Consider the following 27,589-nt stretch of genomic DNA (forward strand, 5'->3'; position numbering starts at 1 on the left):
TCATTCACCTAGTTATCAGGCCAAAAAACTAGTCAAATCTGATTTTTCTTCCTTCTCTCAATCTGACATCCAAATGTTAGTGTTTGTTTGTTCCACCTCCAAAATAAATCCCAAATTTATCTCTACTTCTTACCATGTCACTGCTGCCATTTTAATCCAAGCTATCATGACTTCTCTGCCAGATACTGCAAAGTCATCCCAATGGGTGTCATTGCTGCCATTCTTTGCCCCCAACAGGCCAACTTCCTCAGAGCAGCCATAGTAATCTCAAAAGATAAACCAGATCTTATCAATTGCCCGCTTAAAATTTTCCAGACACCTCCTATTATGACTAGAATAAAATTCAAACTAGTGAACTCGGTATACATATGAATGTTTAATGACTGAATGACTGTAAAGACTTATTAGGATTATAGTTATAGTTGAAAGTTAACCTACTCTGTAGAATTGGTTTGTAAGATGTAACAACTGTATATAAAACCCTCACAAATTTAGGAATATGTATACTATATATGTTTCTTATAAACAAGATTATTGCTACCCAGGCAAACTCTATGTTCTCTCTATATAAGTGAATTTGCTCAAGTAGAATGATCATCTGGAAGTTTCACTGTATCTGACAGGTTCTGAGAAGTATGCTCATGCCTCTAAATCTCAGCAACATTTGGACCCAATGAACCCTACTGATTCCTAATAAACTGTTCTCTGCTTAGAATTAAATTTTCCTAGACTTCTGATGACATGAATACCCTTCAAAGAGTGTATTGCTGTTTTCCTGCATTGACCAACACCACTGCAGATCACCAGAAACTTGGCAGATGACTCATCTGGCAGAAACATGGAATATATTCTAAATAGAAGTCACTTTTAAATGAATTGATTGATTCTTATACTGCCACAATAAATTTTCATTTCTTGATCATCCTCTAAAAAAGATAAAACACTTTTAAATTTAATAAAAAATGCTAGGCATTGTTTTGGTAATCATTTGAACCACCATTCTTTTATTTTATTTTATTTTATTTTATTTTTTGAGATGGAGTTCGCTCTGTTGCCCAGGCTGGAGTGCAGTGGCGTGATCTCGGCTCACTGCAACCTCTGCCTCCCGGTTGAACCACTTCTTAAAATATATTTATTAATAAGATCTGTGATTTCTACCTCAGTAAAATATCACTTAACATTCAACATTTTTAATATTAAAAATAATGCAGTAATCCTAATTTTGAAACTAGCAACCTAATTATAATTAATGTTTATGTATTTTTACAGTGTGGCAAAATATTATCTGTGTCTCAAGATTACTACACGTTAATCTAAGATCAGAGTACAAAACAATGGCTTTGTCTTTTGTTTTTTCATTTTTGTGGAGAATGGGGTCTCACTATATGGCTCAGGCAGGTCTTGAATTCCTGGGCTCAAGCTATGCTCCCGCCTCTGCCTCCCTAAGAGTTGAGAGTACAGGCATGAACCACCGCACCCAGCCAGCGTATAAAACAATGTTTTAAAATTTTCCTTCGGAGGCCAGCGCGGTGGCTCACGCCTGTAATCCCAGCACTTTGGGAGACCGAGATGGACAGATCACAAGGTCAAGAGATCGAGACCATCCTGGCCAACGTGGTGAAACCCTGTCTCTACTAAAAATACAAAAATTGGCTGGGCGTGGTGGCGTGCCCCTGTAGTCCCAGCTACTCAGGAGGCTGGGGCAGGAGAATCGCTTGAACCTGAGAGGCAGAGATTGCAGTGAGCCAAGATCGCACCACTACACTCCAGCCTGTGCAACAGAGCGAGACTCCATCTCAAAAATAAAAATAAATAAAAAATAAAAAAATAAAAAAATTTCCTTTGGAAACCCCAACCCTGATTTATTTGTAACCAAACATGCCTTCAGTTATTAATTTAAAAATATCCGAGGCTGGGCAACATAGGAAGACCCCATCTCTGCCAAAAGAAAAAAAAAATTAGCTGTACCTGGTGGCATGCTCCCGTGATTCCAGCTACTCAGGAGGCTGAGGTAAGAGGATCATTTGAGCCCACGAGTTCAAGGTTACAGTAAGCTATGATCATGCCATTACACTCCAGCCTGGGCAACAGAGCCAGAGGGAGACCCTGTCTCAAAATAAATAAATTAATGTAATATAAATAAAATTAAAATATTTACACAGGGAAAAATATGCCAAAACCCATCAGCAAAGACTGTTTTTGATTACTCTAGGGTGCTAACCCACTTAAATTCTAACCCACCATCCCTTAAACTTTTTTTCTATTTCCTTTTTTTTGCTTTAAATTCTTCTAAGGGTTACTCAAGCATGCAGTTTAGAGGTGCTTGTTTTGAACAAATTAATCTTATGTTCATAAATGTAAACTAGTAACAATATAAAACAATACAAGAAAAATTGTTAGTTTTATTGGTATTACAGTGTACTTTTAACACAAGCTAAATACAAACACAATTCTTACATATTCAGCCACTTATTCTGCAAAACAACATGCCAAGATCAACCTTGAAAAGTTTATAAAAACCAAAATCCAGAAAATATCTTCCTCAACTCTAAGGACACCATATACAAATGCAAAAATTGCTATTTGTCAATAATCACATTAAGTGTTGAGTTATTGACTGAGCAGTAAAAAACAATTTCTGATTTTTAAATTAAATAGCTCCAGATAAAAGCATGTTATTTTCCACATACGCTATCTTTGTATTCTGCACAGAGTTCCAAGGCAAAGATTGCTCCTGGCTTTATGAATTACCAGAGATGATGACTTGTGTGGCTGACTTATCACAGGTCTTTTACTCTTCCTTCCTGATAGATCCTTAGCTTCTTTGGGATGTGGCATATGAATTGGTTTCCACGGAATTGGATTATAAAAGGCTGGTTCTGGATAGGAATTTCCACTGTAAAAACCTAAAATTATTGAAAAATCAGATCAAAACAAGGAAAAACTTTCTTGACATCAAAGAAGCCACTTAAAACTTCTAGAAAAATGTTAAAATGTCAAATGGACAAATTATCACTAATAAGCCAATGTGACTTATTTGAAACTTAAACTCCTTGATATTTTCAAAGAAGTAACACTTTCCAAATACAGTAAATATTTAGTTAAAATTAAAGCACAAATGATAATTCTAAGAATCCAAATAACATTAGTGTTAAAACCTATGTAAATCAAACTCCTATAAAATTTTTACTAAGAAATTAATTTTATGATCCTTAAATTCAACAAAACTTTCATTTTCTTAACTCAGTCTGGGAAACTACTGATTGTGTACTAGCTTCCTCGTCAGATACTGAAGTTTACAGAAAAACATTTATTTTTCATATGAAGTTATAGTAAATCAAGATTCTTGTTTAGAATCACAGAAATTCTGAATCAGTGTCAATAAGATTTCACAATATCACTGTAATTGTGATTATGAGTTACGGAGCATTCTTTTGCTAATGAAGTGTTTAAAGTATTGTGATGTCTGCCATCTAATAAACACATTTGAAGGAAGAACATTTTACATATCATCTCCAAATCCTTCAGTCACTACTGACACAAAAATTCCTTTATTTCATAATTTATAAAAATGATATGAGCATAAAGAATAAAGAAACTTAAGTACAGCATTTGCAGACAAATATGCTGTTTGTTAGAATTAAACTCATTAAAAATGCAAAAAATTAATAAAACAATCCATTATTTTAGCAGTTAACTTCTAGTCAATATGTTTAGTATTCCCACCTAAACTTTTAACTTTACTACCCAATTACTGGGTTAAAGCCACTGCTTATTACTCTTTTTTTCAAGCAAGAAACAAAAAGAAGGAGTGGGACATGCTCAGTAGCTAAAACAGATGACCTTCGTGACATATGAGAGAGGCCTAATCCTGACAGCAGGAATGTGTCTTTCAGACACTGGCAACCCACTTGGCATAGATATGTCAACACTCACTTCACCAAGATGGTCAAAACAAAGTCTGGAATATGTTCTGTTGTGTGAACAAAACAGAATGGGAGTATTTTAATAATAAATCACTTAAACAAGTGAAGGCAGCTGTCAGCAAGGTATGAGCTTCCAACATGAAGCACAAAGAAAAACATGCACTACCCTTTATAATCAGACCAAGACTAAAGGCCAATCGGTTTTGTGTCTGGTTCATGTGCTGTCTAGTATTCTACCTCACACAAAGAATGTGCCAAGGACATGGGAAGCTCTGCCTTAGAGAGGGTTAGAAGGAGAGGAGGCAAAACGACCCCTTAAAATATATCCTGATTAAGGCTTTATCACTGAAAAAATGTAAGAGAACATTATTCATTTCTTAATGTTACAAATCATTACTTTAAAGCATAAGTTTGCAGTTTTGTAACTACTGCTTTTAAGAAATACAAATGTGGAGAATGACAGTACATTTGTAGCATCTCCATAGGAACATGGCATGTTTATAATATAATCTTCTGGAAAACAGTAATTTGAAAGAAAAATAATTTTTACACATTTCTATTTCTGTCAAAAGGAGTATAATATTTGCTTCTGCAAACCATATTTATGTAAGCCACACAACATAAAAACCAACCTGTAAGTTTTCCATTGGCATAACCATAGCTCTTTGCAGCCGGACGAGGTTTATGTTTCGCATTTTCCAACCATTCTTGAAACTTTTTTTCTGCTATTTCCTTTTTCTCCTGTATTTCAGCTTGCTGTTGTTTTTCTTTTTCCTTAAAATGACAAGACCAAAATATTTCCAGGGATATTCTGTAACTATACATTCCATTCAAATTCTACTGATTTTTTTTTCTCCAGTAGCTTCCTACCCCAATGGCTTACTGGCCATAATACTGAATCATATTTTTATAATATGAGTAGAATATTGAACATGATCATGGACATACATTAAGGTGTCTGGCTCTGAAAAACAATAAGACATCAAACCCACAAAGAAAAAAGTATTTGCTGTTTTCAAAGAATAGTAATTTATAAAATGGCAGTAAGACTTCCCATAAAATGCACTGAAAAATATTTAAAAGGAGTAACAGCAACAAGTTTTAAACCTGACTGAAAAAATATCAACAGGCTTACTATTTCTCAACTTAAGAAAACTACAAATGCATATTCATTTTTGAAGTTTAAACACAGCGTAACAGGATAGCTTCTTGTGTTTATTTTATGCTAAGATAGTGCCAATTTTCTATTAGATACTTTTTCTAAGATATAGTTGACACATATGAACACCAAAGTTATGTATTCTAACTGGTCACTTTAATAAAAATACCTTTTCTTTCTTCTTCCTCTCACATTCTTCAGCATTTTTTTTCTTTAACCATTCTTGATATTTTTCTTTTGCTTTTTCTTGCAAGTATTCTTTCTCCAGTTCCTTTGCTGCTTTTTCCTCCATTTCTTTATTAATTTTTTGTTCTCTTTCTTTTCTTTTCTTAAATAAAAATAGATAAAGTTTAATTGTAATACCAGTAATTATACTCATCTAAGGAAAGACTGCTGCATTCAGCAATTTTCTAAACTTCAATTATTTTTAAAAATAGACACGGTATCATGGCAGTTGGCACAACATGGTTTATGAAAATATATAACATACCTGCAATTAACAGTACAATGTCAGTCTACCTGCTGGGCTATAAGTTTCATGAGGTCAGTGACAAAGATCTTGCTCACCAATGTCCACTCAGAGCCTGGGGCAGTACTGAGTGAACAGCAGGTGTTTGATATGGTTTGGCTGTGTCTCCACCCAAATATCATCTTTGAGGGACCTGGTGGGAGGTAACTGGATCATAGGGGCAATTATTTCCCATGCTGTTCTCATGATGGTGAATAAGTCTTGCAAGATCTGATGGTTTTTTAAAAAAGGAGTTCCCCTGCACAAGCTCTCTCTCTTTGCCTGCTGCCATCCATGTAAGACGTGACTTGCTCCTCCTTGCCTTCCGCCATGATTATTAGGCTTCCCCAGCCACATGGAAGTGTAAGTCCAATTAAACGTCTTTCTTTTGTAAATTTCCCAGTCTCAGGTATGTCTTTATTAGCAGCATGAAAACAGACTAATACAGTGTTCAATCAAAATTTGTTGAATAAATGATAGTGAGTAAAAATTACAATCTGTTAGATTGTCTGAATCTTAGTATTTTTTAATGGATGCTTACTCTCATTCTAAAACAGGGGTTATATATATATATATATACACACACACACACATTTATATATATAAATATATGTATATATGTATATGTAAATATATATGTGTATTTTTATATATACACACACACATATTTCCAGGACAGTTTGTCAATATTAATATTTGCATAAATCTTTGCCATCAGTGAATTAAGAGAGGAGAAGTGAATAATGCTCATTAAACACTGTATGTAAGGGCACATCCAGGCAAATCTCTGGCTATATAATTCTTACATAGAACAAAGGGTGGCAAACTAAGCACTGACAATCACATCTGATCTACCATCACCTGTATTTGTAAATGAAGTTTTATAGGAATGTGGCCACACTCATTTGTTTACATATTTATTGTTTATAGTTGCTTTTGCACTACGACAGCAAAGCTGAATGGCTGCAATGGAGACTGCATGACCCCAAAAGTTTAAAATATTCATTAACTGGCCCTTTATAGAAAAAAAAAAATTGATCCTTGACACAGACTATAACTCAGTATTTTTTCCTCCTTATTTAAATGATAATCTACCAACACAGCTAAATTCTAAATAACCAATGACATAGCTAGTCTTCTTTATCAAAGGTTTGGAAACAAATCTGGAAGGCATAAAAAGTATATGCAATACAAATGCCATACATATCACCCAGGCAAATAATTATGAGCCAAGAAAAGAAATTCTTCCCTTGAAAGCAGCTTATAGAATACATTAATATAAGCAATTCAATGAAGACTCAACCAACAAACATCAGTTATAGACAAGATATGTCCAGGGCTGTGCAGGAAAGACAGGTCTTAAAAATCAAAGCTCAGGATGGGCATGGCCATTCATGCCTGTAATCCCAGCACTTTGGGGGGCCAAGGCAGGTGGATCACCTGAGGTCAGGAGTTTGAGACCAGGCTGGCCAACATGGTGAAACACCGTCTCTACTAAAAATACAAAAAATTAGTTGGGCGTGGTGGCATACACCTGTAATCCCAGCTACTTGGGAGGCTGAGGCAGGAGAATTGCTTGAACCCAGGAGGCGGAGGTTGCAGTTAGCCGAGATCGTGCCATTGAACTCCAGCCTGGCAGACAGAGCAAGACTCCATCTCAAAAAAAAAAAAAAAAAAAAAAAAAAAAAAAAAAAAAGCTCAAGTAATTTCCCAAGTTGTATCAAAGTTGCTGTATTTCCTTCTTGCTGGGCAGCCAATAGCTGTGAAACAGAATCTTTTCATGCTGAGAACTCAATAGCCATTGGAACAATACTGGATTTTAACTACTTCAAACTGTCAGAAGATCTACAAATTGAAAAGGACCTTCGAGTATGTCTTGCTTAATCTCCATGTGACTCATGACTGTCCTCCACAACTTTACCTACAAGAAATCAACCAGTTCTTACATTGTTTTTAATTATAGCAGCTGAAATTTATTGAGTGCTAACTATGTCTGTTACCATTCTACATACTTTATTTGTACACACTCTCAATTCTTATAATCATGATCTGAGGTAGATACCATTATTATCCCATTTTACAAAGGAGGAAACTAAGGCACATGGAGGCTAATTTGCCTAAGGTCATAGAGACGGTGAGTGGCAGATCACACAGACATCATACAGAAATCAAAATGGGAGAATCTTAAAAACAATTTTATGCCAATAAATTCAATATTTTAAATGAAATGTCAAAATTCCTTAAAATATGCCACTTCCCAAAATGAATTTGAGAAAAAGTAGTGTCTGAATAACCCTCTACTTATAAAAACAATTCAAAATTTAAAACTTTCCTACAAAAACTCCAGTCACTGAAAGCTTCACTAGTTGATTCCATTACAGTTAAAGATACTCCATATTTTAATAATATAAAATATTATTGTGGCATATCTTAATAGTATCAAACCTTAAAAAAATGATTTTAGAACACAGAGAAAAAGTAAACACATCAAAGCTCATTTTAAGAGTCCAGCATTATTCTGATATCAAAACCAGGCATGGAAATTACAAGGTAATATCAGAAACATTCCATATGAGTGTGGCTGGGAAAAAAACATATATATATATATATATGTTATAAACATATGTATATGTTATAAACACATGCATGCTGCATGTTATAAACATGCATGCTGCATGTTATAAACACATGCATGCTGCATGTTATAAACACATGCATGCTGCATGTTACAAACATGTATGCTATATATTATAAACATGTGTTACATATATGCTATAACATGTTACTTATAAGCATGTGTTACATGTTATAAACGTGTACATTACATATATGCTATAAACCTGTGTTGTACATATGTGTAAATATATAAAATATATATTATATATCAGGAACAAGGCAAGATAACTGCCCTCATCAGCAAAAACATGAAATACTGAGAAATATATTTAACAAAATACTGCTATACATTGAAAACTAAAAACCACTGCTAAGAGAAATTAAAGAAGACATAAATAACTGGAAAGAAAAACCATGTTTATAGATTTAAAATTTGATATTATTAAGATAGGAATTTCTCCAAAATGATCTATGTGTTTATATTTAGCAGAATCCCAATAGTGCCAAGCACTATTAGGACAGGCATTATTAGGGAAATTGATAAGATGATTCTAAACTGTATATGGAAAGATGCAGGGCAACTAAAACAAGTTTGAAAAAGAATTGAAGACCTGGAGGATTTACACTATCTGATTTCAAGAATAATAAAATTCAGAACTATAAAACTATACTAACAAGTTAGTGTGGTACTGCACAGGATATAAATCAATAGAATAGACTAGAATCCAGAAACAGACCTATAAATATGTGGTCAATTGATTTTAAACAAAGGTGCCAAAGGTAGTTTAATAGGGAAAAGATTATCTTGTCAATATTGTTAGGACAATTGGATACCCACATGCAAACAAATGAATCTTGACCGTTAATGCATACTATACATTAAAATTAAACTCAAATAGACATACAGGTAAAGCTAAAGCTATAAAGCTTCTGGAAGAAAACAGTGGAGAGTATTTTTACCCTCTTGTGGTGGGCAAACATTTCTTTTTTTTTTTTTTAATTTTATTATTATTATAAGTTTTAGGGTACATGTGCACAACGTGCAGGTTTGTTACATATGTATACATGTGCCATGTTGGTGTGCTGCACCCATTAACTCTTCATTTAGCATTAGGTATATCTCCTAATGCTATCCCTCCCCACTCCACCCACCCCACAACAGGCCCCGGTGTGTGATATTCCCCTTCCTGTGTTCATGTGTTCTCATTGTTCAGTTCCCACCTATGAGTGAGAACATGCGATGTTTGGTTTTTTGTCCTTGCGATAGTTTGCTGAGAATGATGGTTTCCAGCTTCATCCATGTCCCTACAAAGGACATGAACTCATCATTTTTTATGGCTGCATAGTATTCCATGGTGTATATGTGCCACATTTTCTTAATCCAGTCTATCATTGTTGGACATTTGGCTTGCTTCCAAGTCTTTGCTATTGTGAATAGTGCCGCAATAAACATACACATGCATGTGTCTTTATAGCAGCATGATTTATAATCCTTTGGGTATATACCCAGTAATGGGATGGCTGGGTCAAATGGTATTTCTAGTTCTAGATCCCTGAGGAATCGCCACACCGACTTCCACAATGGTTGAACTAGTTTACAGTCCCACCAACAGTGTAAAAGTGTTCCTATTTCTCCACATCCTCTCCAGCACCTGTTGTTTCCTGACATTTTAATGATTGCCATTCTAACTGGTGTGAGATGGTATCTCATTGTGGTTTTGATTTGCATTTCTCTGATGGCCATTTCTTAAATAGAATACAAAAACTACCAACAATTAAAAAAACTGAAATATGGAAATTCATCAAAATTTAAAACTTCTTTTTAAAAAATACCATTAATCAGTGCTTCTTCTTGTTAGTGAAAAAAAAAATACCATTAAGAAAAATTAAATGGGGATTTCATGACCAGCCTGGCCAACATGGTGAAACCCCATCTCTACTAAAAATACAAAAATTAGCCAGGTGCGGTGGTATACTCCTATAATCCCAGCTCCTCAGGAGGCTGAGGCACGAGAATTGCTTGAGCCCGGGAGGCAGAGGTGCAGTGAGCCAAGATCATGCCACTGCACTCCAGCCTGGGCAACAGAGTGAGACTCTGACTCAAAAAAAAAGAGACAGAAGAGAGGGGAACGGGAGGGGAGGGAGGGGAGGGAGGGGAGGGGAGGAAGAAAGGGAGGGAAGACAGAGGAAAGAAGGAAGGAAGGAAGGAAGGAAGGAAGGAAGGAAGGAAAAAAGGAAAAATTAAATGGGAAGAAATATTTGCAATACATATATCTGAGAAGGGACTTATAGTCTGAATATACAAATTCTCGTATCTTAATAATAAGCCATACAACCCCTTCAAAAATGGGCAAATGACTTAACACAACACAAAACAAGCCAACAACACAAAACAAGCCAACAACAAAAGAGATGTAGAAATGGTCAACATATGTTATGGACTGAATTGTATTCCTGCCCCTCTCCCAAATTCCTATGTTGAATCCCTAATCCCCAATGTGACTGTATTTGCAGATTGCATCTTTAAAGAGGTAATCAAGTTTAAATGAGGTCATAAGGGTAGGACCCTAATTCAATAGGACTGGTGTCCTTACAAGAAGAGGAAGAGACACCAGGGATATATGTGAACAGAGAAAAGCCCTGTGGGGACATAAAAAGACAGCCGTGGAGAGAGGCCACAGGAGAAACCAAACCTACAGATGCCTTTATCTTGATTTCCAGTCTCCAGAACTGTGAGTAAAGATATATTTCTGTTGTTTAAACCACCAAATTTGTGGTATTTTGTTATGGAAGCTCTAGAAGACTAATATAATAAGCTTATGAAAATATGCTAAACATCATCAGATCTCAGGGAAATGAAAATTAAAACAATGGCATACCACTCCACACTCACTAGAAGGACTTAAAATGAAAAAGATTGGCCATACCAAATCTGCCAAAGATGTGGAGCAACTGGAACTTTCTTATTATAACAGTAGTGGAGATGTAAAATGGTACATGTACTTTAGACAAATGTTTGGCAATTTCTTATAAAGTTAAACACATACTTACCATATAGCCCAGTAATTTAGTTCCTAGGCATTCACACAAGAGAAATGAAAACAAGTGTCCACAAAAAGACTTGTACATGAGTGGTCACAGAATTTTATTCATAATATCCCAAACCGAAAACAACTCAATTGTCCATCAACTAGTGAACAGATAAACAATTTCTATGAAATTGAATGAAACAGATAAACATATTCTATGAAATGTATTTCATAGAATATATAGTCAGCAATAAAAAGGAATAATACATGAAATATCAGGATAAGTTTTAAAACAAAAGACCAACACAAAAGACTATATATTCTATCATTCCATTTATATGAAATTATAGAAAAGGCAACTCTAATCTACAAGTACAGAAAGCAGATTAATGGTTTCCTTGGAGCTGAGGCTGGCTGGGGGCAGGGAGTGGGGGTGAATGCAAAGGGGCAAAAGGAAACTTTCTGGGGTGATGGAAATGTTCTGTATTTTTAATGGTGATGGTTACATGGGTACCTAAATTTGTCAAAGTCATCAAACTTAAAATAGTTGTATTTTATTGTATGCAAACTACAGCTCAATAGAATTAATTCTGAAAAAAAATCAGACAGACTTCTGTAGGATTTAAACTAAAGAAGTGTGAACAGAATGCCTTTAGTTAGCAAAAGGAAGACACAACAGGCACTCAGAGCAGTCACTACTACCGAGAGAGGAACCAGCCACTAAGTGGCTTCATATTTTCTGGCACGCTAGTTCTACACCACACAGAGCACAACAATAAATCTTCCTTTTTTAAAGACGCTGCACTGAGAGAACCTTTGTTTCATACAACTAAAGGAAACTAACATAACAATTGGCTACTTAAAAGTTTCTGGATTTCTGTTTTGCTTTCTCCAATAGTGCCTTGCACACAGTAAAAGCTGAGTAAATATTTGTTGAAAGCATGAATAATGCAATGATAACAGTGTTATCCATCATATACCTTGTTGATCTGAATTAATGTCTTACATTAGAAAATCAGTTGTGTTTTGAGAATGAAAAACGATTTTATTTTAAAATAATTTTTAAAAACATTAAAAGTAAAGGACCTTTTACAAAATATGTGATAACACTGTAATAAACACATCCAGAAAATAAATTACCACGGCAACACAAATGTTAGGAGTACCAGATGAGATAGAACATTTATTTTAAAAGCACTTAAGAATTTACAGTCATATTATAAGAAACTAGCTTTGCTAATGAATGCATAAATTCTTTGTGTCTGATTTTTTGATAAAACACAGTGAATATGACTTAGAGAAAATAGCAGCCACAGATACAGCTAAAATGTGAATGAAGCTGGAGGCAGCTGAGGACCACACACCATGAAATGTAAACAGAGGAGAAAAAAGCTAGATGCCAGACAGGAAGAGAAGAACCAGGAGAGCAGTCTTTACAAATAGAGGTAAATGTAACTATGTCTGAAAGAAGAAATCTGATAGGTCTTAAAGAAAAAAAAAAAAAAGAATAATCAATTATTCCTTAACATGAACAAGAGTTCTGCAGAACAGGTAAATATAACTTCTCAGTTTTATTTTTAAATAATTCTCAACATTACGGAATTTTGCCTTCAATAACTAGTGATTTATGTCAGGGCAAGCCACTTCCCTCCAAAAGAAATAATTTTTTTTTTCTTCAAATAATTGGATTAGGTCTACTGCCACTAATTAAAACAGTGAATATATTGTCTCCCAGAAGTATCTTACATTCCTAGACAAACAACAACTAGGTTTGATTGGCATGGTAAAATTGGCTTAATGGAGTTAGAAGATAAGAAGGACTTTTAGAGGAAAGAGCAAACTATTCTGCATGTGTAAAATAATTTTGTTTTATAGTTACAAATTTCAAAAAGATATTACCCAAAGTTTTATAACAGTCACAGAGATTTATTTTGATTTTTGAATTTATTCACAAAGATCTCTTTCATGTTATATCATGGGATGAAGTAAACTTTTTTAAAAAAAACAAAGTAATTGACTTCTAAACAAATATGGTTATAACACACACATACATCTAACCAATTTCCTTCTTATAATACTTGGATGAAGAAGGTTATATCATCTTCAATTTACTGAAATTATTTACTTAGTACTCATTAATACCATTGGGCATTAGATTCAACAATAAAGATAAAAAGTTAGAATTAAAATTTAAAATATTGTCCTACAATTTAAACATTTTTCCACATTTGTAAAACTGGATTATAATAATAAAAGCAGTACCACTCTAAATATGTAAAAATCACAACAGAAGACAAATTGACCACAGAATAAGTATTTTTAAAATTTCGAATGTGTGTGATCCATACAAGAATATATTAAAATTAAAAGGAAAAAATGCAGCCATTCAATGAACATCTTCACTCAATTAAACTATTTTTGGACATATATCATGCGCAGGTACTCATCTAGCTCCTGGCAAACTGAACAAAAGAGGCAAAAATCCCTGCCCTTATGTAGCTTACAATCCAGTATAAGAAGTAAACAACAAGTTGAAAGATATAATGGAAAGAGATTACAAACAGGGGAGTAGTAATTGTAAAGAAAAGGAGGAGATGATTAGGAACAACAGAAGAATTCTAATTAAGCCTTGGTGACCGAGAAGACAGCTGAATGAAACAGAGAAATGGGAGGATGGCTTTACGAAGGAGAAATGGGCAAAATGGGTTGTTTTAGATTTGCAGACTTGGAGGCACTTGCCATAAGGATCCAGAAGGTCAGGCCTAGAAATACAGACTTGGTGACTGCCTGCAGGCAAATATTAGTGCAAGCCACAGGAGGGAAAAAGGAGAAAAGTAGAGGGCAAAGGGCAGAAGATAGAGACTTGATAAATGTCCACCAGGATAGAAAAACAAAACAAGCCAAAGAAGAAAGACTCTAAGAGAAGTATTTTTTAAAACCTAGGTAATGAAGTATAATAGGAAGAAATATTTTGCAAAAGAGATGTCAATGTGTGTATCCATTTTCCCCTCCTTACTTGCTCATTCTTTTTCTGAACCCATTCCTTGTGCTTTTCTTCAGCAATTATCTTTCTTTTTTCACGTTCCTCCATTTCTTTTCTTTTTTCTAGTTGTTGATTTAATTCCTGTGGATTTTATTTAGACAAAAGGCAACATTTAATAGAAGTACCCAAATAACATATATTTTAAAAGTCTGAGGTTATTAACCAAATTAAACAAGAATATAGTTTCCTTTATGGAGCATATGTCACTAGTGGCAATAACTTACTTAAGTAACCAGTCTATGATGAAAAAAAGCATTGGTAAAAGTATAAGTCATTTTTTAGAAATGTGCAAATAATTGCTTGGCAGCAAAACACTAGTTTCCTAGACTAAACTTCAGCTAAATTACCCTCATTGAAATCAACTTTCCCACACATAAATTTTGGCATCACTCTAAGCTACTGGCAGAAGCTCAAGAGAATTGCAACTTTTTTTTTTAACAGTTATAAGAAGCTTCTGGATTCCTGATGAAGATAAAGCATAGAAATTAAATAATCCCTATATTAAAAATTTAATTCAGTTACACAAAAGAAATACAAAGAAACCATTCAATTTTCCTTAGGGAAAAAAGAACCCAGAGTTTTCTTCACTGATTTTATAGCTGCTGAAGTGTAAAACAAAATCACATTCATATCCCAGATTATTTAACTGCCTTGCTGTCACTCGAATCTACACGTTTGGGCATTTCCTCAGGAAAAAGAATGTGAAAGTATGGCCAAATAAAACTGCAAGTTGAATGCCACCACTCTGTCACTCATCAGTTAAATTACTGCATTGGTTGAGAATGCTGTTCAAACTAGACTTCACTAGGACTCCACAACCATAATTACTGGTTATTTTTCTTCTCCGTCTTTAGATACTAATAGTCAGATACCTTATGTATCTTCTGTTGGTCTCCACTCTCCTCCATAGCCCTTTCTTTCCCAAAGACCTACCTACTTGGGCATGGGTGGTAGTGGGAAAGACAATTTTCCAACCCTCAGACTAATTCCAGTGTCTTAAATGAAGATAAAACTTGACACCAAGAACATCTCTTTTGCATTTTAAACAACTGGTCACAGGAAATCTGTCTTCCATAATCACTCATCCTAAAATTCTGCTGCATAGAAGATAGCCGCCCTCACTCAGGAAGTCTTCCAACTTTTAAACACTATACCCCCAAAAGCAAATATCCATCTTTAAGGATTTTTCATCACTTCAGCAGCTATTGTTCTTTGATGACTTACTCAGTATACTTTTATGGTACACCTACTATGGACCTAGCAATAACTGATATAAATCTGATATAAAGATGAAATCCCAGAAGTCTCTGATCTGATTTTCTATACACTAAAGAAATAAGTGCTACATTGCGAGTTATTGCATATCATAAAAGTTCAGAGAAGAGAAGGGAAGATGAGGAGAAACATCTTTCCTTCCCCCTAGCCTAGTCTACCAGGCTAGTCAGAAATGAGCACCATACAAGGAACAGTGAAAAGATGGCTTCGAAAGGAGAGAGATTGGGAGGTGGGAGGGGGTAGAAAATTTGAGTGTGGTACTAGCTAGATGGAGAAGGTCTTTTGAGACAGGCAAAGTAAAGTGAACTATATGAAACAAGAATACCCGGCAAAAGGGAAAATTCAGAGCTCTTAATGACAAAGGCTGAAGACTGCATTTGAAGGGATGAGAACTATTCTGAGGAAGACTGACGAAGAGTGTGCCATAGTATATGAGTTATAAGAAAAAGAAGGCCTGGGCCTCTGGGCCAGGCGCGGTGGCTCATGCCTGTAATCCCAGCACTTTGGGAAGCTGAAGCAGATGGATCACTTGAGGTCAAGGGTTCGAGACCAGCCTGGGCAAAATCGTAAAACCCTGTCTTTACTAAAAATACAAAAATTAGCCAGGTGTGGTGGCAGGCGCCTGTAATTCCAGCTACTGGGGAGGCTGAGGCCGGAGACTCGCCTGAACCTGGGAGGCAGATGTTTCAGTGAGCTGAAATCGTACCACTGTACTCCAGCCTGGGTGACAAAGTGAGACTCCATCTCAAAAAAAAAAGGAAAAGGAAAAGGAAAAGAGGGTTTGGACTTAGGAAACAAAAGGGGGAAAAATTATACATATATATACATGTACACATACAAATACATGTGTATATATGTATGTTTATATGTGCATGTGTGTATATATACAAATATATAAATATGAAAGACATTAATTGGCTAGATATAGACCTGACAACTATATATCAAAAATTTTCCAAAATAGTCCCAAATTTTATTTTCAAGAAAAGTAATTATTTAAATGTACAACTAAAGACATGATTGACTATATATTTATGTACCTTTTAAGATTCTTCATTTACCTAAACTAAAAAATCAGAAAAAAAGAAACCCTGTACTCCTATTTGATGGCTAACAAATTTTAGTTAATGTTGATTGAAGGGTTAAAGGGTCAAAATGTATCTAGAAAATGCTACCACCAATAACCCAAACAGTGTTCTAATCTTGGATGTCTGTTCAAGTAATTTGTCAAACCAGAATATACATCACATTTTGAGACACAACCCTCCCTTCCAAGTCTGGCCCTTCTTAGAATTTCCCACCCTGAATGACTCCATGTTTACCACAAAGGTCAGTCTCCTTCAGGACACAGCTGGAGTCTTCCTTCGAAAGGCCCCTACATGGTCTTCTGGTATACCACTGAATTTCAACAGGATTACAGATAGCTATTAATATTTTCCCGTGGAATACAACACTTGATTATGGAAAACCAAAATCCAAAGAAGATCTTAAACATGCATTTTTATTTTAATAGGTTTTGCCTACTTTCAAATAATTTTTTACCACTGAAGGTAATAATAATCAGAAAAACTGACAGTCTTGAGTTTCACCAACAGCTCTATATCCTGCCCTATTCGTTCGTTAAGGGCTCATTAAGGGCTAATGAATAAAATGGCCAAAGGCAAGATGGTTAAAAAAAAAAAAGAAAAAAGAAGGCACCAGGACTACTCACAAACTAGGTAATTTTTATAATTTACAACTGATTATAATATATTAAAGCAAATATTAAGAATTAGAATCAGCCAATGACCATAGAGAACCTGGAGCAGTTGGCTAAATAATTATTTATAATAATTAAAAAGTAAATAAAAATTAAATGACCTATAAAACCAATATACTAGTTTTTCATAATGCTTGATAATTGATTCAATATTTACCATATTTATCATCTCAACAAAAGTTACAAATGTATACCATTTTGTAAGTGGGTAATTTTTATGAATTAAAATAATTTTTTAACTTAGTCCCACAGAGATGTCTGAAACAAACCAAATGTCTGATGCTCAAATCAAATTTATGAGTGTGGATGATCTTTTTAATGATCAAATTATCCTACAAATGTTCTCTTAAATCTTAAAGGAAGAAAATACGAAAGCCAGAGTTCATTGAAAAATAAACACTTATTTCTAAAATACATCTTGATATTGTGGGAAAAGCATTTAAATGGAAGTCAAAGAATTAGGTGCCAGTCCCAGTTCTGCCATGGATGAAGCCTTGGCAAAATTACTTTTCTGCCTTTCATGCTTTTTAGTTTTAATAGGGATCTGAGATGACTATTCTTTATGGTTAAAAATTTGATATGGTTTATAAACAAATTAGGGATACAGTAAATACAGAAAAATAAGGAAAACATGAGATAAAAACAAAATAAAGGAAAAGGCAGCGAAAGAATGTGAATACCACAAAAGCTCAACATGAGCTTACAACAAGCTGAGTAGTTGGCCTATGTTAGGATATCCCTGGCATAACTGATATGTAAAGTCATGCTAAAACTGAATCACTTCAGAGTTGAGTAATAAAGTAGCCATAAGAAATGTCAAACTACTAAATATATAAAAAGGTTTTAATCTTTGAACCAAATTACAAATAATTATACCCTGCTACATGCTTATCATTGTGATAGGGTTTACATTTATTATTTTAATCTGTTCTCAAAACAAATCTTCATAGCAGTTATTATGATCTCCTTTCACATATAATAACTTTGAGTGCTTTGTACATATTAGTCCATATCCTGATGTTCATTTAGTCCTCATAACAACACTATGAAGCAAATATTATCCTCCCCCTTTCACTGATAAGGAAATTGAGACACAGAAAGGTTAAGGATTTGCCCAAAGTCCAAATTTTGAATGCAGGAAGTATGGCTCATGAATTTACGCTTTTAAACCAGGCACCGTGGCTCACACCTGTAACCCCAGCACTTTGGGAGGTGTCACTTGAGCCCAGGAGTTGGAGGCCAGCCTGGGCAACATGGCAAACCACCCCCCCCAACCCCAACAAACAACAATAAAAACAAAAATTAGCCAGGCGTGGTAGCGTGTGCCTACAGTCCCAGCTACTCAGGAAGCTGAAGTGGAAGAGGAGGGGAGGTCAAAGCTGCAGTGAGCTGTGATCACGCCACTACACTCCAGCAAGGGTGACAGAGTGAGACCCTGTCTCAAAAAACGAAAACAAAACCCAGAATTTACACTTTTAACTACTCCACTATTGTCTCTCTAACATCTGGCTTATAGATGAAGAAACTGAGGCTCAGAGAAGTTAATTAACTTTTCTAATGTCACAGAATTAGAATGGCAAGGCTAAAATTTCAGCCTTGTTCTGTGTGACTACCAAGCCCGGGCTTTACTAACTTTCTGAAATTCAATTAACTTCTCTCTGTACACTGACTAAAAATGACTGGAAGTGACCCTCCTTTTCTTAATATAACAAGTAACTTCTTGTGAGACTGTAGATAAAGCCCAATACCAGAAATTGAATTTTGTTCTACCATTAACTCACTGGATCAGTATTTTCCGAATTGTAAGTTTAAAACCAATTTAATGAATTATGACCAGCCTTTTGAAAAAAGAATAGAATACCAGGTTTTGCACAAAATTAAGATGCTTTTTCACATACATATGTATAAATACATATATACAGAGAGATATATGTAGGTATGTGTTTTTATAACATAAAAAAATAGAGTGCTCACTATGAACAAATATTCTTAAAAGCTACTAACTAAATAATGGACTTAGTCATTGAGGTAAGAGAAGTCAGTCTGGGAATTCAAAAATACACCCTAATTCTGAAAATAAATGAAAAAGCTTTAAGAAGACTATGAATAGTAATGATATAAATAACAATACAAATAAAAACAAAGCCAGGCATCTTTATACTTTGTTACATTTAATCCTCACAAAACCCCTGTGACACAGGTATTATTTTATTCCTCTTAAGCAGACGAGAAAATAGAAACATAAAAGTTTAAATAACTTGCTTACACCCAGCAAATAAAAAGAACCAGGGTTTTTATTATTCTTGCCTAACATCAACCGTAAGGTCTTTCTCAAGCCCTGTGTACTGCCAAGAGGAAATAAGTGCCACTCTCACAGCGCACTTTTCCAGGAATAAATTTGTAATCTAGAATACAAAGTATCATACAATAGGAAAACAGCAGAATGTATTAGTTTTCATAATCATTTGAATTACGCCAAGCCTCTGGGACATGTGACTGCTTGCCTGGTTAGAAACTTATCAAATAATAACTGGTTTCAAAACTAACAGAAAAGTTATTCTAAGGAAGATCATGAAGCTTTTGTTCCCAGGATTTTTTTTTTTTTTTTTTTTTTTAGACAGAGTTTTGCTCTTGTTGGCCAGGCTGGAGTACAATGGTGTGATCTCGGCTCACCACAACCTCCGCCTCCTTGGTTCAAGTGGTTCTCCTGCCTCAGCCTCCTGAGTAGCTGGGATTACAGGCATGCACCACCACGCCCAGATAATTTTGTATTTTTAGTACAGACGGTCTCTCCATGTTGGTCAGGCTGGTCTCAAACTCCCAACCTCAGGTGATCCACCTGCCTCGGCCTCCCAAAGTGCTGGCATTACAGGTGTGAGCCGCCATGCCTGGCCAATTCCCAGGATTTTTTTTTTTAGCAACAGTTACTAATAGACTGAAACATCCAACAAGAGTGAACCAGATAACTATATTTTAACAAATATGTAATACATTTTAAATATATTTAAATAATATTAGACAGCCATTTTTTTTTTTTTTTTTTTTTTTTTTGAGACGGAGTCTTGCTCTTTCGCCCAGGCTGGAGTGCAGTGGCCCGATCTCAGCTCACTGCAAGCTCCGCCTCCTGGGTTCACGCCATTCTCCTGCCTCAGCCTCCCAAGTAGCTGGGACTACAGGCGCCCGCCACCACGCCCAGCTAATTTTTTCTATTTTTAGTAGAGACGGGGTTTCACCGTGTTAGCCAGGATGGTCTCGATCTCCTGACCTCGTGATCCGCCCGCCTCGGCCTCCCAAAGTACTGGGATTACAGGCGTGAGCCACCGCGCCCGGCCAGCCATTTTTAAATGTTATAAAAATGTTTAATGATAGAGAAAAAGAGTTTTATCCTGTTTCATTAAAAAGAAGAAGTGTCCCTCATCATTCAAATCTATCTGGCTTCAGTGTTTGGATAGGAAGAATTCAGATAGTCTAGATAGTGGGTTTAGGGGATGCCAAATTATCCAAATCTATTTGGTTGCCATGTTCTGAAACAGTAAGAGTTCAAAAAATATGTGAATATTCTCATTAAAGAAGAGATGTGAAAATGCATCTAAAACTATTTATTTTTTGAGTTCATATAGTAAAAGTTCAAAAGAGACTCACGCATGGAAATGTCCATAAGTGAGGGAGGCACAGAGAAACTGAAACACCCTGAAAGACTAGCAAGCAGTTTCCCACCGCCCAGCACAGAGGGCACATGCTCACTGAGTGACACACGGTGGGGTGGGGTGGGGTTGGGGGTGGTGGGGGGGCAGGTAGATTCTTGCCTCTATTTTGTTTCAGTAAAGTTAAAAATTTTGCCGAGTGTATACAGTTGAATTTACTTTAGTTAAATGTACATATGTTGATGCTCCAGTGTATGTAGACGTACAACTTATACATACATTTGTACATATTTCAAAATAATTTACATAGAAGAAAATCTGGAAAGCTATGTCATAATACTAACAATGATTATCTTCAGACAGTGAAATTAGAAGAGATTTTAATTTTCTTAATTATGCTTAGCTGTATTTTCCAAATGCTCTAACAATGAACATATTTCTATTATTATAACTTATTAGTTATTAAATTTGATATAGTAAACTAACATAAATGCAAAGACTTTGTTTTCAGGAATAATAACATTAACATTTTAATTTACAACTGCAGCTCTACTTTGTGAGCTCACAGATTAAATAAAAAGAACACTGTCTAGTTTTACCTCTAGAGCTTTCAGTTGCAGCCGGTCACGTTCTTCTTTTTCTTTGCCAATAAACCACACCTCCCATGGTGTCAGGCGGCTTTCTGGTAAGCGCACCTGTTTCTGTTCTTCTTGGTTATTTTCTGATTCAACCTGAGTGCTACAAAAGAGAGGCTACTATAGTACTTGTACAAGAACCTCTTTTGCTTCCTAGTCCAAATCACTTAACTGTACAGTAAAAGCAAAACTTAATAGTGTATTTTCAATATTGTGATTTTTACAAATATACAGGAATTATACATAAGTATACATTTAAAAAATCATGAAAAGAAATTCTAATATTTGAATTAGTTTACCTATCAAAGTGCCTTTGAATTCCTTCACCTTCTAAAACCACGTTATTTAAAATCCCATTGGGATAACCCACACCCTATACATTTGCCTCAATGCCAACACTTTTTTATTTCTAAAAATCTTACCTGGATAACTAATTACTCATTACAACATATAATCCTAATCAGATACTGAAGCAGACTCTTCCCTTTCCCGCCCTTAAGTAGTTCAGGAAAAAAAGATTATGTAGTGCACACAAAGAGAATAATAGAGCAAACATGTTAACAATTAGGGACTGTGGGTGAAGGGTAAATGAAAGTTCTTTATATTATTTCACCTTTTTTATAAGTTTGAAATTGTTTTGAAATAAGAAGCCACAAAACATTCTTTAACATTTTTGTTGACACCCTTTTGCCAATCCTTAGACAGGGTGTGTATGACTCTCTAGTCTGGTTACCTCCTACCATAGTCTCCATCTCCACCATGCACCTCTGTCAGTCTGTCTCTTCTGAGGGTAAGGAAAAATAACAACTCAGGGTAAAGAGAAGAGGGGCAGGGAAATAAGTATATACATAAATAAAGAACACAGGGTCTTGGCCAGATACACAAGCCTCATGAAACTGAGAAAAAGCTTAACAATCAGCAGCCATAGAAAGCAAGGTTGTTCAGGACATAAGGTAGCTCTAAAGACTAGTTTATTACAGACTCAGTTCTTTGTCTCTTTCACATTCCTGCTTATAGCCACCAATTGCTTCACCCACTGCTTTGCACAACTTTTCTACTTCATAGATTCAGCTTACTCATTATTTTCTGCTACTATTATTTCTTCATTCATTCATGCCCTTATGAAATTTGCATTCTAGTGGGAAAGAGACACTGTTGATGTGTTATTTCTTATATGCGTCTTTCCTTCCCAGTCTTGCAGAAGGAACCCATCTGCCCCCACTGTAGTGTAGTTTCAACTACCACTACATGCTGATGATGTCTATATCAGTAATTCCAGGCCAGACCGTCATCTTGAGTTCCAGATCCTTATTTCCAACCATGTGATACATAACTCAACTTAAATATCAATCAGTTGAAAACAAATCTAATCATCCTCTACCATCCACCCACCACCCTTCCCACCAAGAAAGTATACTCCTCTTACAATCCTACGTCAGTGAATGTTATCACCCTCCAGCCAGTTACTCAAGCCAGAAGCCCTAGCTCTTTGACTCCACCTGCTCCTTGTCAACATGTGGACCGCCCCCCGCCACCACCTCCCATACCCACATGATCACCTAGTCATGTTAATTCCTCTTTCCATTTTTGAAAGCCATTCTTGTTTCCTCCAACCTTACAACCACCATCTGGACAAAACTGGCCTCCCTTTCTCCCTTTCAAACCATTATCCACACCTCTTGCCAGATTCATCCCTCAAATGTTATCTTTCTATCATGTCACTCCTCATCTTAAAGTTCTTCAATGGCATCTTTACCCACAGGATAAAATCCAAACTCCTTAGCCTGACACCCATGAATCAGCCCTTTGCCTATCTTCCAGCCTCTTCTTTCACCAACAGCTGATCCAGACTCTACATTTCACTCACTAGGAACCCCTGCAGGTTGATGAATGTGCCACGCCCCATGCCCTGTAACTTTCACCTAAATCTGAAATTCCTTTCTTCCACCTCCGCATAAAGTCAGATTAAGAGCTTAGATTTGGGCGTAAAACAGCCTGGGGTGAAATCCTATCTGCTTCTTCCTAGCTATGTACATTTTTTTCTTTTTTTTTTTTCTTTTTTTTGAGACGGTGTCTCCCTCTGTCGTCTAGGCTGGAGTGCAGTGGCGCGATCTCCGCTCACTGCAAGCTCCGCCTCCCTGGTTCACACCATTCTCCTGCCTCAGCCTCCCGAGTAGCTGAGATTACAGACGCCCGCCACTACGCCCAGCTAAGCTATGTACATTTTTAAAAAAACTTCTTTAAGCTTCTGTTTTCTTGTCTATAAAATGGAGATGACAGTTGTGGCTGGCTACCTTACAGGCAGAATTGCATGAAACTATCCATGCTAAAGCACTTAATATAGTTCCAGGCACTCAGTAAGTACTTAGTAAGTCATTTATGACGAACTCCTACTGTCCCTTCAAAATTCAACTCCAGCACTGCCTGGAGCCACAACTCTTGGGCTTCCTGTCACTTGCTCATCTCTGCCACAGGCCATGAGTTCCTTAAAGAAAATATATCTCAACTCATTTTTTTATTTCAAGAGCCTGGCTTAGGGTCTAGAATATAGTATAGGGTCCTAGGAAACAGTCGTTGAAAGACAATCAGATCAGTGGGCTTTTCTTTTAAGAAATGACACTTTGAATATTAAATTTCCTTCCTTAATATTTATAACAAATGTGTTCAAAATGTGTGGCGCACACACTACAGCTCTACTTATAATCAAGAAAGGCTTGACAAGTGGCCATTTGTGAACAAGATATTTATTACAGCATGGTTTTCCTAATGGATAGTGGTAGAAAAACCAGGATAAAGCTGAATAAACAGCAGGCCCAGAGCACATTATAAAATATTCCAGGAAAACGCTTCTCATTATCTTGTCTGAAGCTAACTTTGAGCTTAATCTCAGTTCTGACCAATACCCTTGAAGGTCAATGCATCCTCTAAACATGGCACTATTTATACCAAAAATACCTTGAGGTAATATCCATTATGTGCAGCTGATGCCTGAGCCTAGCTCAAAGAAGCCTTACCCGATTCGTTTTGCCAGTCAGATCAATATGATAGGTGAGGCATGGAGAAAAGGCATAAAATCCCACACAGCTCTAGGTTGCTCTCTGCTTCACACAGAATACTCAAAACCCAGAACAATGAAAAGGCTGACTCAGGTTGCCTGCTCTCTTCATCCTGTCACCCCCAAGCTGTCCAGGGCACCAAAGAGAGGTCAGCAGTTTGACCTCAAAAGCCAGATTGTGGACTCCAGAACTCTTATCCCAAACCTGAACACCAGAACGTGGTTTACTGCACCTTAGTAGTACCTGAGGTTGGTTATTCTGAAAACATACTGATTGCTAGTGAAGTAGGTTGTAGTAAACAGGTCACTTTTTATAACACAAAGTGCTGAAGCACAGAGATTAGCAATGTCAACCTCAGCATGTGGAGACATGGTTAGATAGGATCTGAGCATGCACAGAGGAATGGATGTCATTGTATCAAAGAATGTTAGGACCAATGGAGAGGAAGAATGAGGAAATTTTCTAAAAATCTACCTTTCCTGAAAGGAAGTGCTAAGTTTCTGAAGCATTTGACAATAATCACTGCATGTATCTGTTCTTTAGGAAGAGGGAAATGGACATGCAGTCAGCAAACGTTTATTGAGCACCTAATAAGCATCTGATATTTGCCACACACAATGCTTGACAACTTCAGCATTCACTTTTCAAACCCACGTCCCAGCTACTCCTTTGATTCATAGGGACTGAAATGTGATAAGGAAGGCAGCCTTAGCCCTGTGGTGCTACCAGCTCATTCTGGCTTTGGATAAGTGAGACGTACATACGTTCACCTCCTCCCCTGGCAGGCTCCACTTAGTCAGGGCTTTGGCTCTTGGAAACTAATGCAAAGTTTCAGTAGCTGAGCTATAGTTCCGATGGTCATTTATTCCGCAGGTCACTAACTTGTGTCCAGATTGCTTAGTCCAGTTGATTATGCTCAGAAAGTATTTCCTAAAGCCTTCAAATTTACTTTAAATACCTTTGAGACCAACTCAGTCCTGAAGAATACCTACAAAGGCCCAGATGAAAACAATTTACTGAAATCCTAACTCTACCATTAAATTTTACTATCAGGTTGATCAGAGGAGGCCTGTTTCTTGTTGCTACAACCAGCCTGGATGAGTGGCTTGCTTGGTTACTCTTTCTGATCTCCATTCCCACCAATGTACTTACTTTTACTTCTCATCCGTAACTAATTCACTCCTGTAACCATGTATACGGGTTACTTCATATGGGTTCCATATTCCATTCACTCATGCTGGATATGAACACCCTGTACTGAAGGGGGTATCTTGCTATTTACACATAAAGCATGAGTTCTCTCGCCTGTATTTCTTAGAGCTCCTGTACTGTGCCTTACACAGCTTGACAATCATAAACTTGTAAATGATTTCCGAAGAAAACGTAATGAGTCTATCCCAGAATAGACCTGCATTACTGGGCCTGTCTCAGAAATATTCCTTCAGGGATAGGCCCTTTGCTCCTACTTCTATATACCGAATACTACGCATGCAGTTTAGGAAAGAGAACATGATCTGTCTATCTTCGTAGTAGACCCAGGTCTGCTAATAACTAGGTGCATGCCTTTGAGTCACTTTTTGCATTCTGAGCCATGGTTTTATTATCTGTAAAATAAATGGATTGATTTAGGCTTCAATTCATGAGAGTAGAGACCAGTATCTTGTTTACGGTCCCCAGTACGTAGACTAATATGTGGCACACAATGTTTGCTGAGTGAGTAACAGTAGAAATAAACAAATTAAGACAGTTTTAATAACCCCATTGGTCCTAACATTGATACAATGACATCCATTCCTCTGTGCATGCTCAGATCCTATCTAACCACGTCTCCACATGCTGAGGTTGACATTGCTAATCTCTGTGCTTCAGCACTTTATGTTATAAAAAGTGACCTGTTTACTACAACCTACTTCACTAGCAATCAGTATGTTTTCAGAATAACCAACCACAGGTACTACTAAGGTGCAGTAAACCACGTTCTGGTGTTCAGGTTTGGGACAAGAGTTCTGCAGTGCACAATCTGGCTTTTGAGGATTCATAGAACGCCTGAAATGGTAGCAGAGTTTTGTGTGTTTGAGACTATGTGCATTTTTCTGGGAAGTGAGACTGCAGCAATCATAATATCTCAGGAAAAAAGGATTAAGAGCCATAGGAAATCTATGGTCATTTGCAAGAATTTGCACAGGGCTCTTTATGTGCAAAAAAACCCCACGGCACCTCAGTCTGCAAGTGCCTGCTCTGCCTTTGGGGCGCAGGGCAGGAGGATGTTAGAAGTGGGTACTTAAGAGGGTCTAAGGAATCTTGAAAAGGGCTGAATCGGCCGGGCGGCCTCGGGTTTACCTGGCGCACCCCTGTAACTCCATTCCTCTCAGGCTTGCCACTTTGGCCTCTGAATCATGGGCATCTTCATCCACGTCTTCCTCATCCTCCCCGTCACCGTCGTCCTCGTCAAACTGGAAGCTCTGGTGGCCAAGGGGAGACAACAGCGACCTGGTGGAATTGCTGCAGCTCAGCGGCAGCGGCGGCGACGGCGAGCGCACCACCTCCAGCCCCTGCCCACGTGCGCCCGTCATAGGGACTGAGAAGGAGCCCGAGGAGGGCCGAGACCTGGGTCTGCAGTCAGCAGAGAAACCGGCGTAGGAAGAGGGAAAAGTAGGCCCCCAGCGCCCGGCCGCCCACATCAGGCCCGCCAAGTTCAAACTGGCGGAGCCGCGGCGGGGACGCGCTTTCCCAGCGGGCCCTGCGCGCGCCAGGCCGGCCAATCCCGGCCGGCACAGACCCCGCGTTGCCATGGCGACGCGTGGAGGCCGGGAGGAGTTTGTCAGGGCCTGCAGAGCTTGGCTTCCTCCGCCCCGGCCTCCCTTAGCCAGCCCTTCCTCCTCAGTGGCAGGAAGGTGCCTGCTGTTTGCAAGCTTGTTTAGTACGGTGTCTCCCCACGC

General features: G+C 37.0%; 1 protein-coding gene across 3 annotated transcripts; it reads right to left on the bottom strand.

Annotated features, from left to right (window-relative positions):
* Positions 1–1,968: 1,968 nt before the first annotated feature.
* CCDC34 (coiled-coil domain containing 34) lies at positions 1,969–27,396 on the bottom strand. 3 transcript variants are annotated; one of them, XM_055094249.2, is made up of 7 exons: positions 26,991–27,396; positions 21,559–21,697; positions 14,255–14,362; positions 5,255–5,413; positions 4,559–4,700; positions 2,752–2,906; positions 1,969–2,106 (listed from the first exon to the last, which is right to left on the bottom strand). In XM_055094249.2, exons 1-7 carry the CDS (start codon positions 27,329–27,331, stop codon positions 1,999–2,001), a joined length of 1,152 nt encoding a protein of 383 aa, XP_054950224.2. In that variant the 5' UTR covers positions 27,332–27,396; the 3' UTR covers positions 1,969–1,998. The 3 variants fall into 3 exon arrangements, with proteins under 3 accessions (XP_054950224.2, XP_054950225.2, XP_003830484.4); XM_055094250.2 differs by lacking the exon at positions 14,255–14,362 and having other exon boundaries at positions 26,991–27,382; XM_003830436.5 differs by lacking the exon at positions 1,969–2,106 and having other exon boundaries at positions 2,383–2,906; positions 26,991–27,393.
* Positions 27,397–27,589: the final 193 nt, after the last annotated feature.

This window comes from Pan paniscus, chromosome 9, assembly GCF_029289425.2.
Source record: "Pan paniscus chromosome 9, NHGRI_mPanPan1-v2.0_pri, whole genome shotgun sequence".
NCBI classification, from domain to species: domain Eukaryota; kingdom Metazoa; phylum Chordata; class Mammalia; order Primates; family Hominidae; genus Pan; species Pan paniscus.

Excerpts from the sequence above, each read along its gene's own strand:
- CCDC34 (XM_055094249.2), bottom strand. The coding sequence starts at position 27,331 with ATGTGGGCGGCCGGGCGCTGGGGGCCTACTTTTCCCTCTTCCTACGCC. Across the intron at positions 21,698-26,990 it reads GAGTTACAGGGGTGCGCCAG|CACTCAGGTTGAATCAGAAA; the intron begins GTAAACCCGAGG and ends TCTCTTTTGTAG. Across the intron at positions 2,107-2,751 it reads CACACAAGTCATCATCTCTG|GGTCTCCCTCTGGCTCTGTT; the intron begins GTAATTCATAAA and ends ATTTTGAGACAG.